Source organism: Oratosquilla oratoria, chromosome 35, assembly GCF_046742065.1.
Source record: "Oratosquilla oratoria isolate Oo_2021 chromosome 35, ASM4674206v1, whole genome shotgun sequence".
Taxonomy (NCBI): domain Eukaryota; kingdom Metazoa; phylum Arthropoda; class Malacostraca; order Stomatopoda; family Squillidae; genus Oratosquilla; species Oratosquilla oratoria.
The window spans coordinates 42068514-42083513 of record NC_134811.1 but is presented as its reverse complement, the minus strand read 5'-3'; the positions used below and the strand labels follow the sequence as shown (position 1 = coordinate 42083513).

At 42.1% G+C, this 15000-nt stretch overlaps 2 protein-coding genes across 2 annotated transcripts in view; both read right to left on the bottom strand.

Moving 5' to 3' along the window:
• Positions 1-6094, bottom strand: part of LOC143018757 (uncharacterized) — an 8570-nt gene extending 2476 nt beyond the window's left edge. Inside the window, exons 1-2 of the mRNA XM_076174338.1 lie at positions 5819-6094; positions 5500-5713 (exon numbers count right to left, since the gene is read on the bottom strand). Of these exons, the coding sequence (XP_076030453.1) occupies positions 5500-5713; positions 5819-6094 (490 nt within the window). The remainder of the gene's footprint in view (positions 1-5499; positions 5714-5818) is intronic.
• Positions 6095-6772: 678 nt separating this feature from the next.
• On the bottom strand, positions 6773-7150 carry LOC143018756 (uncharacterized). Its single transcript, XM_076174337.1, has one exon. The coding sequence runs from the start codon at positions 7148-7150 to the stop codon at positions 6773-6775; it is 378 nt and encodes a 125-aa protein (XP_076030452.1).
• Positions 7151-15000: the final 7850 nt, after the last annotated feature.

The following is a 15000-nucleotide window of genomic DNA, read 5'->3' as shown; positions in this document are numbered from 1 at the left end:
TACTACTCCATTACTTTGGGGATGGTTAACGAGTATATTGACTTTCTTGATGTGGAACACATTACATAGATTTTCCAAGATTTTGTTATTAAATTCAGTCCCATTATCTGAAACTAGGATGTTAGGTGTAGTAAAATTACAGATTATCTGATCATAGATTACGGAAGCAATAGTTTCAGCTTTCTTATTGATTATGGGTTGTAATATACAAAATCTTGAAAAATAATCAATAGCAACAAATAGGTATTTAAAGCCGTTCTCGGTTAGTGGTAATTCCAAAGTATCCATGTGAACTCTTTCCCAAGGTTTCTGTGGAATGGGATAGGTGAGTATAGGAGCAGGTTTTGGTGTATTTCCCTTCACCTTTACACATTTTACACATTTTTCTATATAATCATATATAGTTTTCTTCATACCTAGCCAAAAGTACTTAAGTTGTGCCTGTCTATAAGTTTTATCCTTTCCAGGATGTGAACTACAATCACTATCATGAAGTAACTTCAATATCTCATTTACCAGAGTTTGTGGTATAACCAACTGATTTACTTGACCTCTAGAAATATCTTTCCCATTTACAAATGTTTTCCTATACAAAATTCCATTAATCAAATGAAATTCCTCTATCTTATACCCCTTTGGTAGCTTTGGAGGATCTCCTCTTGGGTTCATCAAATGCTTGATTATTGAATCACATGTCTCATCATCTCCCTGTTCTCTTATTAGCATTTCTTCATCTAAAGTTACTAATTCTTCTATACTACAAACAAAATTAATCAAACCCTGTCCCAGTCATTGGTTGACTAATGTTTCTAGAAAGTGGATCTGCTACATTCCTTCTACCCGGAATATAATTAAATTGAACATCATAGCACTGAAGTATCGCAAACCATCTAGCAAGTCTGCCTCTAAGATTCTTATGCTTAAATAAGTTCTGAATAGCTGTGTGATCAGTCCAAACTCTGATGGGATACCCTAGTATCATATCCCTAAAACTTTCTAAAGAATAAATTACTGCTAAAGTTTCTCTTTCAGTTATAGAATAGTTCCTCTCTGCACTATTACAAAGTCTGGATGTGTAAGCTATGGGTTTTAAAGTTCCATTTCTCTCTTGCATTAGTATGCCTCCTAACCCTATGTCAGACGCATCAGTACAAAGAATAAATTCTTTTTCATAGTCGGGGAAAATTAAAATAGGTGAACTTGTGAGTTTATCTTTCAACTTGTCAAAAGCTTGCTGTTGCGCAGGTCCCCATATGAACTTTGAGTCCTTTCTCAACAAAGAACTTAGTGGATTAGCAATGTCAGCATAACTTTGAATGAATTTTCTATAATATCCTGTTAATCCCAAAAAGCTCCTAACCTTGTCTACATTGATCGGAACTGGAAAATTCTTGACAGCGTCCACCTTTGAATTTACTGTACTCAGTCCGTGTCTGTCTATCTTATGTCCTAAGTAAATGACACTGTCTTGCAAGAACTTACATTTTTCAAGTTTTACTTTTAACCCAGCTTCTCCTAGTCTTGAGAATATCAAATCTAATTTCTTAAAGTGCTCCACTGCAGTCTGAGAAACTATTAAAATGTCATCTAGAAATACACTGGCAGTGTTTCCTAACAATCCATCTAGAATAGTATTCATTAATCTCATGTAAGTTAATGGACTATTACATAACCCAAATGGCATTCTCTTGAACTCATAATGTCCTGTTGTAGTAGAAAATGCTGTGAACTCTCTTGAATCTTCATGCAATTCTATTTGCCAAAAAGCTGATTTGATATCTATAGTACTAAAATATCTATTCTCAGTTCCCAAACTTCTCAAAATGTCACCGATAATGGGTAATGGTAACCTGTCACGAATGGTGTGCTTATTCAGTTCCCTGTAATCAATAACTGGTCGCATAATCCCATCAGACTTTGGTACTAAGATCAACGGAAAATTCCACTCACTCTTACTATGTTCAATAATATCCTGTGATAACATTTCAGTGATGAGTTTATCTACTACAGCTAATCTAGAGTGAGGAACTCTGTAGGCTGGTATGTAGATAGGTTGTGTTCCTGGTTTTAACTTAATGTGATGTTTTAAAACAGTTGTTTTGCCTAAGGCGTCCCCCGGCAAAGCAATTGCTTTTTTATGTTTCATAAGCAAAGCAAATAAAGCTTCATCCAACTCAGGGCAATTAGTTGATTGTAATAATTCTTGATATCTATTTCTTAAGTCTCTGCCTTCTTGTACTGAACAAATTGATGAAGTTGGTAATTCTATCTCCTCACTATTCTCATTTAAAATCTTAATAGGTTTAGTACACACCTGAATACATCCTATTTGTGTACCTTTCTTTAAAACTATCTCTTTATTCATAGTATTAATTACTAATACTTCTACTCTGTTCTTATTTGTCTTATAAATCCCTGAGTCCCACTTCAATCCTTTAAGTTTAACTGATTCTGGGACTGTAATTACTTCAGAGTCTACATTGATTCCTTTCAAACACACTTCAACCTTATTAATTGACATGGGATGTAACAATGTCGACCTTGTTAATCCGCAATCTGCAATTCTCAAGGCATCTGTGGTTAATAATTTAGTAATCTCTGGGATTTCTTGAACTTCTGAGTTGGGTTCACAAATTGTTTTACTTTCTGTAGGGTTGGACCGCTCGGCCTCGCTATCTAGGATAGAAATGTTATCTAAGGATTCATTGATTCCTGTCACTGGTCTTAAGTCTGGTTGATTTAAGAATGGGATTAACTGTGACTTCACTAAAATTCCTAAGTCAGCAGGACAAATTACCATGTTTTCTTTTCTCATAGTTGCAAATCCTATCAATAAATCTCCTGGAAAAACAGACTCTTCTACCACTATCACTGGGATGTACAATTGTTCATTTGTATATAAGGCAACTTCTAGCTCAATCTTGCCTAATGTTTTTAACTGATTTCCAGTTACACCTTGCAATGTGTAACGGATTGGTTCCAACATTTTCACTCCTGGGTTCAACTGGTTTAAAACTTTACTAGTAATTACATTAACTACAGACCCTGTATCAATAAAAATTTGAATAGGCTTATTGAACACTTTACCCGCAATGAGAGGTCCTACAGGAGTTTTACCAACAGTAATTATCAGTTTGTCAGTTTCTTTCATCTCCCTTGCATTCCCATATTTAACACAATACCGCCTATCGGTATATATATGGGGAGGTCTGAAATGGTTTATTCTGTGTCTGGGGGTTTTCCTCTTAGCCCTGGGGGTACCCGAAAATTTCGGCACTCATGAGTTCTGTGTCCGATTTTATTATGGTAAATACAGAATGGAGGGTTCCTACATTGATACTCATTGTGACCTTCGTATTTGCAATTTCTGCAAATAATCCCATAAAAACATTCTTGTGCCTTGTGTCCCCAAGCATTACAATTAAAACATAGGATTCTGGTATCCCTATCCCTAGATGGACTTCTAGCATGCCGCCTATGTCCTACTTCTGTTTTCTTAAACTCTCTAGAGTTCCTATATTGGCTTTGTTGATTTATAGGCATTACATATGGGTTTATTGTTCTGGTCTCACTGTATCCTTGAAGAAGATAATCTACTTCTCCTAAACAGATATTTGATTTTAAATCTTTGTACAGCCTTTCTGCTGTTAAGTCATCAGAATTCTTTGCCAATAAGCTAAATGTAATCAATTTGATTACCTGTGAGATTTCCATCTTCTCACTAGATCTTTCTATCCAGTCTGAATCTTTCAAGATAGAATTCATGTCTTTTGACCATCTATCTAATCTAGCTAAGTACTCTGTGTCAGTTTCACTTGTCCTAACTTCCTTAATCATTTTTACCAATGATCTAATAGGATCCTGATCACATTTGGACATGAAATGTTTAAGAAAGGCTTTCTTGTAATTATCATATTGATTAATTAATTCCATTTGCTGAAAGTTAATGACAAACCTCGCCCTTCCATGCTCTGGATCTATATTCTCCTTGAGAATCTCAATCTTACGATTCTCATTTGTAATGTTTTTACTAACTATAAGTGTGTCAATAAGGTTCAAGAACTTGTTTACACCATATGTGTTAGACTCTCCTGTGAATTTTGGAATATTTGTATTTGATGTGTGAATTTCGTGTCTCAACACGTTAGAATTCTGAGGGGTACTCATACTTTACTAATACCTTGCTTTAGCCTGGCTGCTTGCGATGTCGCTTCGTGATGTCAATGTCTGGTTTGACGTCCTTCTACGGTCTTGTCTTTCCTCAACGACGTTGTTCCTCCTCCATCACACACTCTGCCTTGAAGACCGCCTTGTAGATGATGATCTCCTTGAAGAATCTTGAAGAATGCTTGTTCCCAACGTAGCAGTTACTTGAAGTTGTAGATTTCTCTCGTAGTCGTAATACACTCTTGATTTTGGTTGTCTTGTTCCCGTAGACTTCTGGCGCCACTTCTCTTCGGAGGTGTTTAACACCCAGTTCATCCCACCGCTGCCACCACTTTCACCACCCCTAGTCACCACTGTCACTTAAATTTGACTTGTAATATCACTCGTCTCGAGGCCCCTTGCCTCTCGTTACGTGAGGTTCACTAATATTCAAGTTCCTCTTAAGTAGTAGGCCCAATGCCTTCTTTTTCCTGTAGTCTCACTATTTTCTAGGCCCCATGCCTATTCCTCTCGTCCTTTGGGTTAATAAAAGGATGGTGAATTTTCTTTCTTCTTTCACTGTAATTTCACCTTAGCTTACACTCGGGATCTCTTTTCTCTCGTCTCTACATCGTCTCCCGATCCTCTCTCTACACCCTCTCTATATCTTCTCCCTATATCTTCTCTATCTCTTCTCTATAGAACGTCTGACGAGATCCCGTATCTTACGCTAAGCTACCTTCGTCTGACGTCACTAATTTTTCTAAACCAATCCCCGGAGACTTCTCAAATAAATGTCACTCCTTATGGGCGTGACTTTGAATTCATGCACCAATAGTTTTTTCCTCCTTCTGCACCTTGCACCAATCCGGAAAGCCATTTCAATGCCACTAGCAAAAATTGTTTACCTCAGCATTAGTCAAACGAAGGTAACCCGCGCTTACAATGTTGTGATTACATAAGCGATTATAAAAACAGTCACCACCGTCGGTGTGTTTACATAGACAAAACGTCGCCCTCACCTAGACATAACATTGCCCTCTTCGGAGGCGTCGAGTCTGAGTTATTCTACTGCCCTAGCTCATTTCCATTCGTACACTACCGGCCTCTTACACTTAGACATCTGAGTATTCTTCTTTATCGAACAACTTCTCAATTCATGTGACTCCATTAAATGTATTTTAAACATATTATGGGCTGTTCGACCGCCATGTAAAACAGTTGCAGCTATTCCAGACGATGCCACCGCTAAAGCAATTCTTCTTTTCGAACGAACAGTGTCCAATAGAAGATTAAGCAGGAAACTTTTCCCTGTCCCCCCAGGAGCGTCAATAAAGAACCCCATTCCTTTACCGCGATCTTTCCCTCCAACAACCCCAATTACTGCATCGAAGATCTCGCGTTGTTCCTTGTTTAGCATCGGTAGCTTTTCACGTACGTCTTCAATCAGTTGAACTGTATTATAACTTTTCTCTCTTCGCAGCAGATTGAAGGATTTCTCAAGTCCTCGAGAAGCTGGCAGGCCATATTTAGTGATGTCCGCCCCTCCACAGTTGTAGACATATTCCTGAATTTCATCCAATGCGTCCAAATAAATCTCGTCGTTATACTATGTCTTTCCACTCTTATCAAGAAAATCGCTCACAAAATAATCACGAATATCTAGCCACACTTCGGATTGATCCTCTGAATCGCAAAACACCAACATCATGGCATAGGTTGAACGAAGGTCCTTTCCGTTATTGGTGTGATTAACTATTTCCATTTGGGTTTTCTCCCAGTGATCCTTGTCCATCATCAGCCCCATCGCTTTGACGGCCTCTCGATAGGTGGCGTACTCAACACCCTCAACAGTCCTTATGTCGCTAAATGATTTTGGGCCCCTCACATGAGACAGCATCAGACGAAGATAGAACAACTCCGCATTCTTCGAATTAGTTGTTTGCATCCTACCAATAGATATACTCCCTCTCGACCGCTCCGTCCAGACACCACTCTTCTTGCAAAAAAAAAAAAAAAAAAAAAAAAAAAAAAAAAAACATAGTGGGTTGGTACTTCGGTGTAAAGGAGTGTCCTAGCAAATACGTCATTCTCACAAAGTTTGAAGAAAGCCATTAATTGCGTAACTTTGGCCAGTTGGTGTTCAACAGACATAGAAGCCTCTTCTTCGACATAGAAAATGTTGTGCTCACCTTCCAAGTGGATAGGCAAATAAGTCACTGGTGGATAGGATTTGTGGATATGAAAATTGAATATTCTCCACGTGGCCTCATTAGCGTTTACGTACCGCGCATCGCGATAATTCCTAATCTCGTTGACAGGCTTACCGTCGGACTTTGAATATATGATGCGATCGGATCCCTTATTCACATATTTCGTTACATACGCAATGCACTTTATGGAGTTACAACATTCGATGTTTATATGAGCGTTATATTTCAGACAGAGGTATGTATTGTAGGAGACTACCCACGCATTATAAATCCTCATTTTATCCTCCTTTCCTCTCCTTTTCCTCTCGAAACATCTACCAAACATCCTCACCAAAGGCCCTTCGTCGATATGGCGGATAACCGTTGTTACAAACAAAAGTATACTTTCTATAAGGTTTAGGAAAGTTCTTCGATCACTTGTTTTTGACAATACACGAGCTGCTCTCATCGTAACCAACACACGGGTTGTGTATTATATTGGTGGTTACGATTTTGTACAGCCTCGGGGACGTATTCAGATCGGGAATCTCCGCGGAGATGTAGTTATCGATATTCGTTTTATCGATTTTGTGCTCTAACCAAAGAAGGACGTGGCAATGAGGTAACCCTCGCTTTTGCCACTCTACGGTATACAAAAACGCCTTTGTACGACCGAAAATGCAAATCTTTGTCAAATCATCCATCAAAGCACACAGTTTCAATCTGAAAACCCGGCTCACTAAATCTGGTCTATCACTGGAAGTACAGCCGGCAGCAAGAGCAGTTTCAAACTCTGGCCAGTCTGGATTCATTGTGAACGTAATGAATAGGTCAGGGCTACCGTATTTACCTATGAAGGTAAGCGCGTCTTGTTGTTTCTACTTCATGTACCTAGGTCCGCCAACAAAGGATGGAGGTATGATAATCCTCTGACTGACGGAGGAGGGGTCATCGTTCTGAAGCACGTCGAAACTTTCCCTTCGTATCTTTCGTTGATTCGCTAAAAAAAAAAAAAAAAAAAAAAAAAAAAAAAAAAAAAAAAAAAAAAAAAAAAAAAAAAAAAAAAAAAAAAAAAAAAACCTCAGTCGGAAAGTCTCAATTTCAACATAATTGACTACAAACTTCTGAAACAGAGTCCTCCCCCTATTGATATAATTGAACTCATCCACTTTGTCCATGTACAATTGGCTATAAAACATACAGCCCGTGATTCTACCATCAGCCTATTCTTTCTCATTGTTTGAATTCGTTGTGTTTTTCTTTTTTCCATAGCTTATTTTCATCCCTTTTAGTTTCTTCTGGCTAAAACTATACCCTACGTCGTCTCCATTAGGTATCAAAAGAAGGTACTGCATGGGATCGTAAAAATAGTTGAGTGAACTTATGATAACGCTGGAATATTTAGAGTATTCCTTGGGAGAAGAAAGCACAACTTCAAGGTGCTTCGGAACATTCGACTCATCGAAATCAACTATAGCTCCAACCTGTGCACGGGCTGTAGGGAGATCATAAGTTCCTTTATGCTGCTGAATACGCTTTCCCTCAGAGGTGTGAAGTGTGATGCGTACGTCTGGAAGCTTGTTCAACTGCTTGGTCTTGCTGTCGACCAAATCCACCACACCTTTAAACTCTTTCAACAGGGGTTTCAACACCGCATTGTTAGCAGTAAGATATCCTTGCAGGAAGAAACAATCTTGAAATTCTTTGAGTATAACTTTTCTTCATTACTACGTCTCTTCTTTGTTGAAGCTGATAATGGTTTGTGCGTAGTTAACTGGTTGGCCCTAATTTGAATATGCTTTTCAGAATTACAATAGAAATACAAATCGAGGTATTTGGGCAAAGGCTTGTTATATTCCGTGGTCCCTTTTCTGTGTATATACACATCCTTCTCGTCACGTTTGAGGTACCGGTCCAGCTCCGTATGTTCTCGCATATAGCGTGGTTTCAGTACTCCTAATCGGTGATAAATATGTCCCTTACTTTTGTACGTCATTACGGATTCAGACACGTTTTCAAGGCTTCCGGAAGTGGCAAATGATGTGAAGCAAAACATGTTATTGAAGTTATATATGTTGTTCAGGAAATGTCTCGAAAGCTGAGTTTCACCTTTATACAGCTCTTCAAGCAAAGGAGAGAGAGGAGTCAAGGGAAGGTGGACTGATTGCCCTCTAGAACAACAGAGTGTAGCCATTTCACCTTGCCAACGTTTTGCTCCACACAGAGGACAAATTACATCTCCTAGATTTCCAATGTGATGTTGTTCGATTTTATGCCTCCATGGTCAAGCCACCCAACGTATCCACTGATGGAGGCAGACATTCCTTAGTACTTTTTCTGACCCTAATTTTCCGTGCATTTTCATCGATGTATTTTATCCCATTGATTTTGGCCTCTCGTTTCTCCTCACGAATACGGTCCTTTTCCTCTTTCTCTCTTTTCTTTCTCTCTTGGGTTTCTATCCTGAGACGCTTCTTTACTTCCCTCTCAGCTAATTTAGCCAACCTAATTTGTTTCCGCTCCTCGATTTTCTTTCTCCTTTGGTTCGCCAACTCCCTGTCACGATTACTCAGAGTCAAAATATCTGAGGGCTCATCAAGACTTTCAGGTTCAACTTCAGCTACCTCAGTCACAATGGTCTGCTTTGTCACTGCGGCATCCCTGCAGTCTGTTGCGGCCTACGTTGATGTGCTCACGGCGGCATCTTGATCTGTCGAGTGAGGATTTTTTTTAGTCTTCTTTGCACGGAAAATAAACTAAGCCCGTTTTCTATCCCGTGATCGAAGTTTTTCGTCTCTATTTGCTATATCTTGCCGTTGTGCACTAAAAACCTCCTGAAATCGTAAATGGGTGCTAAGTGTGATCTTTTCATCATTTGTATATTTTCTAAGCGCAGCTCAGTAGTGCTTTCGAAATTGATCAATATCTTTATATCGCTCTGCAATAAATTTTTCTTTTGACGCTTTATCACGATAACCTCCTGCCGATACAACCTGCTCGTCGAAATAGAAATGGAATACGTAATCGTGATCAGAATATGATACGAAATTGTATTGATTCGGGTAATAATGCCCAGATGATGAGGGCTTTTGGATAGACCCAGATGATGAGGGCTTTTGGATAGACCCATCTGATGAGGGCTCTTGGATAGGCCCAGAGGGTTTTTGGATAGGCCCAAGGTTTGGATAAAGCCGCTTAGGTTCTTTCTTCAGCCTTCTCATGAGGAATATGTCTGACTTTACCTGTTTCGCATCCACATCCTCTCTAGTTGCAATCCACGCCCAGAAATGGCGATGGTCCTTAACCCGTTGAGCCGATGAACCAACCATAATGACAACTACAGCGGCACGGCAGTCTGATCTTCATGTTGTCAATACTTACAGATCCCCCTCTCCCAGACATGTAACATTTTTAAAATGTGTCACCTTTGAAATGGTTTATTATTAAGTAGAATAGAATATTAAAGAAACCTAATTTATTGTGAGGAATAAAAGTTTAAGCGTTATTTTTGCCAGTATAACATAAGTTTTAGTTTTTGTCTAGTATATTCTAGAATGAATGAGTGAAGAAAGACTTGTAAAAGAAGTATGGAAGGCTGATGTGGAGGAAGTGAACATGAGGGGACGTCCTAGGATGAGGTGGATGGATGGGGTGAAGGGGGCTTTGGGGAAGAGGGGAATGTCTGTTGAGGAAGGACGGGAGAGGACAGAAGACAGGGATGAATGGAGAATGGTTGTATATGGATGATGTTGTGATTGCATGAGGTGGAATGGGCAGGGGGATGGGGGGTGAGGTACTATGTGTGAGCAAAATTTGACGCAGCCCGAAGGGATTTCTCCCCGTCTTCTCCTTTTATGCAATGGAGGACGGAGAGGCGGGGTCGCCGATATAATGAAGCGGCCTTGCTGTGGATGTGCTGTGTCCTGCGACACTGCTTCTGACCCAGGGCAGTGGACAAGGTGCAGGGATGACCCGTCATCCAGAAGGTGCTCAGATAAGAGGGAGGGTGGAGGGGTGTGGAGTGTATTCAGGGATGGTGGAAATGATTTTATGCCTTTTCCTTTTTGGCTACCTCCCTTGTGAGGGGAAAAAAGCTTTGGTATATAGATGTATGTATATTCCAGCGTGACGTCATATCGCACGGTCCTGAAAACATTTCACATAACTATAATTAAATGGGCATAATTCACCCATGACATTGGGTTATTTTAATAAAAGAATATTATAAAAACCTAATTGATTATGAAGAATAATTTTTAGTTGTCTAACACATTCCCGTGTGACGTCATGTCGGGTGGTCGTAAAAACATTTCACATAATTATACTAAAATGGGCTGGTTTGACGGTGTGAACGGCTTTTCAAACATGTCTGACAAACCGTTTGTCCACAGCTCAACGATGATCGTCCATGGCTCAACAATGATCATCCACGGCTCAACGATGATCGTCCATGGCTCAACGATGATCGTCCACAGCTCAACGACGATCGTCCATGGATCAACGATGATCGTTCTTGACTCAACGATGATCGTCCACAGCTCAACGATGATCGTCCACAGCTCAACGATGATCGTCCACAGCTCAACGATGATCGTCGACGGCTCAACGATGATCGTTCATGGCCTAACGATGATTGTCCACGGCTCAACGACGATCGTCTACGGCTCAACGATGATCATTCTTGACTCAAGAACGTCCATGGCTTAACGATGATCGTCCTTGACTCAATGATGATCGTCCACAGCTCAACGATGATGTCCATTGCATAACGATGATCGTTAAGGGCTCAACGATGATCGTCCATTGCTCAACGATGAACGTCTATGGCCTAACGATGATCGTCCACGGCTCAACGATGATCTCCAAGGCTCAACTATGATCGTCCACGGCTGAACGATGATCATTCTTGACTCAACAACGTCCATGGCTCAACAATGATCGTTCTTGACTCAACGATGATCGTCCACGGCTCATCGATGATCATCTATTGCTCAACGATGATTGTCCATTGCTCAATGATGATCGTCCATTGCTCAACGATCATCATCCACGGCTCAAAGATGATCACCCACGGCCCAACAATGATCGTCCATTGTTCAACGATGATCGTCCACGGCTCAACGATGATCGTCCATGGCTCAACGATGATCGTCCATGGCTCAACGATGATCGTTCTTGACTCAAAAATAATCGTCCATGGCTCAACGATGATCGTCCATTGCTCAACGATGATCGTCCACGGCTCATCGATGATCGTCCATTGCTCAACGATGATTGCCCATTGCTCAACAATCATCATCCACGGCTCAACGATGATTGTCCACGGCCCAACGATGATCGTCCATGGCTCAGAGATAATCGTCCACGGCTCAACTATGATGGTCCACGGCTCAATGATAATTGTCCATTACTCAACGATGATCGTTCACGGCTCAACGATCATCATACACGGCTCAACGATGATCGTCCACGGCTCAACGATGATCGCCCACGGCTCAACGATGATCGTCAACGGCTCAAATATAATCGTTCTTGACTCAACGATGATCGTCCACGGCTTAACAATGATCGTCCACGGCTCAACGATGATCGTCCAAGGCTCAACGATGATCGTTCACGGCTCAACGATGATCGTCCATAGCTCAACGATGATCGCCCATGGCATGTAACATTTTTAAAATGTGTCACTTTTGAAATGGTTTAAATTATATTATCGTCCACGGCTTAACAATGATCGTACACGGCTCAACGATGATCGTCCACGTCTCAACGATGATCGTCCATGGCCTAACGATGATTGTCCACGGCTCAACGATTATCGTCCACGGCTCAACGACTATCGTCCACGGCTCAACTATGATCGTCCACGGCTCAACGATGCTCATCCATGGCTCAACGATGATCGACCACGGCTCAACGATGACCATTTTTGACTCAACGATGATCGTCCTTGGCTCAACAATGATCGTTCTTGACCTTGACTCAACCATGATCGTCCACGGCTCAACGATGATAGTCAACGGCTCAACGTTAATCGTTCATGACTCAACGATGATTTTGCACGGATTAACGGTGATCGTCCATGGTTAAACGATGATCGTCCACGGCTCAACGATGATCGTCCATGGCTCAACGATGATTGTCTATAGCTCAACGATGATCGTCCACGGTTCAACTATGATCGTCCACGGTTCAACTATGATCGTCCACGGCTCAACTATGACCATTCTTGACTCAACGATGATCTTCCACGGCTCAACGATGTTCGTCCATGGCTCAACGATGATCGTCCACGGCTCAACGTTGATCGTTCATGGCAAATAACATTTTTAAAATGTGTCACTATTGAAATGGTTTAAATTTATTATCGTCCACGGCTTAACGATGACCGTCGACGGCTCAACGATGATCGTCCATGCTTCAACGATAATCGTACATGGCCTAACGATGATCGTCCACGGCTCAACAATGATCGTCCACGGCTCAACGATGATCGTCCATGGCTCAACGATGATCGTCTATAGCTCAACGATGATCGTCTACGGTTCAACTATGATCGTCCACGGCTCAACTATGATCATTCTTGACTCAACGATGATCGTCCACGGCTCAACGATGATCGTCCACGGCTCAATGATGATCATCCATGGCTCAACGATGATCGTCCACGGCTCAACGATGATAATTCTTGACTCAACGATGATCGTCCACGGCTCAACAATGATCGTTCTTGATCTTGACTCAACCATGATCGTCCATAGCTCAACGATGATCGTTCTTGACTCAATGATGATCGTCCACGGCTCAACGATGGTCGTCCATTGCAGAACGATGATCGTTCAGGGCTCAACGATGATCATCCATGGCTCAACAATGAGCGTCCACGGCCTATCGATGATCGTCCATGGCTCAACGATAATCGTGCGCGGATCAACGATGATCGTCCACGGCTGAATGATTATCATTCTTGACTCAACAACGTCCATGGTTCAACAATGATAGTTCTTGACTCAACGATGATCGTCCACGGCTCAACGATGATCGTCCATTGCTCACCGATGATCGTCCATTGCTCAACGATAATCGTCCATTGCTCAACGATCATCATCCACAGCTCAACGATGATCGTCCATGGCCCAGCGATGATCGTCCATGGTTCAACGATGATCGTCCATGGCTCAACGATGATCGTCCATGTCTCAACGATGATCGTCCACGGCTCAATGATGATCGTTCTTGACTCAACGATGATCGTCCACGGCTCAACGATGATCGTCCATTGCTCAACGATTATTGTCCACGGCTCAACGATGATCGTCCATTGGCCAACAATGATCGTCCATTTGTCAACGATCATCATCCACGGCTCAACGATGATCGTCCACGGCCGAACGATGATCGTCCATGGCTCAACGATGATCGTCCATGGCTCAACAATGATCGTTCTTGACTCAACGATGATCGTTCACGGCTCAACGCTGATCGTCCATGGTTCAACTATGATCGTCCATGGCTCAACGATGATCGTCCATGTCTCAACGATGATCGTCCATGGCTCAACGATGATCGTTCTTGACTCAACGATGATCGTCCACGGCTCAACGATGATCGTCCATTGCTCAACGATTATTGTCCACGGCTCAACGATGATCGTCCATTGCCCAACAATGATCGTCCATTTGTCAACGATCATCATCCACGGCTCAACGATGATCGTCCACGGCCGAACGATGATCGTCCACGGCTCAACGATGATCGTCCATGGCTCAACAATGATCGTTCTTGACTCAACGATGATCGTTCACGGCTCAACGCTGATCGTCCATTGCTCAACGATGATCGTTCACGGCCCAGCGATAATCATTCACGGCTCAACGATGATCGTCCACGGCCCAACGATGATCGTCCATGGTTCAACGATGATCGTCCACGGCTCAACGATGATCGTCCATGGATCAACGATGATCGTTCTTGACTCAACGATGATCATCTACGGCTTAACGATGATCGTCCACGGCTCAACAATGATCGTCCATGGCTCAACGATGATCGTCCATGGCCTATCGATGATCGTCCACGTCTCTACGATGATCTCCACGGCTCAACTATGATCGTCCACGGCTCATCAATGATCATTCTTGACTCAACAACGTTTTTGACTTAACAATGATAGTCCACTGCTCAACGATGATCGTCCATTGTTCAACGATGGTTGTTCATGGCCCAACGATCATCATCCACGGCTCAACGATGATCGTCCACGGCCCAACGAGGATCGTCCATAGCTCAACGATGATCGTCCACGGCTCAACGATGATCGTTAATGGCTCAACGATGATCGTCTATGGCTCAACGATGATCGTCCACAGCTTAACGATTATCGTACACGGCTCAACGATGATCGTCCACGGCTTAACGATGATCGTCCACGGCTCAACGATGATCGTCCACGGCTCAACGATGATCGTCCATGGCTCAACGATGATCATCCATGGCTCAATTATGATCGTCCATGGCTCAACGATGATCATTCTTGACTCAACGATGATCGTCCATGCTTCAACGATGATCGCCCACGGCTCAACGATGATCGTCCACGGCCCAACGATGATCGTCCACGGCTCAACGATGATCGTCCATGGCATGTAACATTTGTAAAAAG

Coding starts and splice junctions, on each gene's coding strand:
- LOC143018756 (XM_076174337.1), bottom strand. CDS start 7,150: ATGAATCCAGACTGGCCAGAGTTTGAAACTGCTCTTGCTGCCGGCTGT.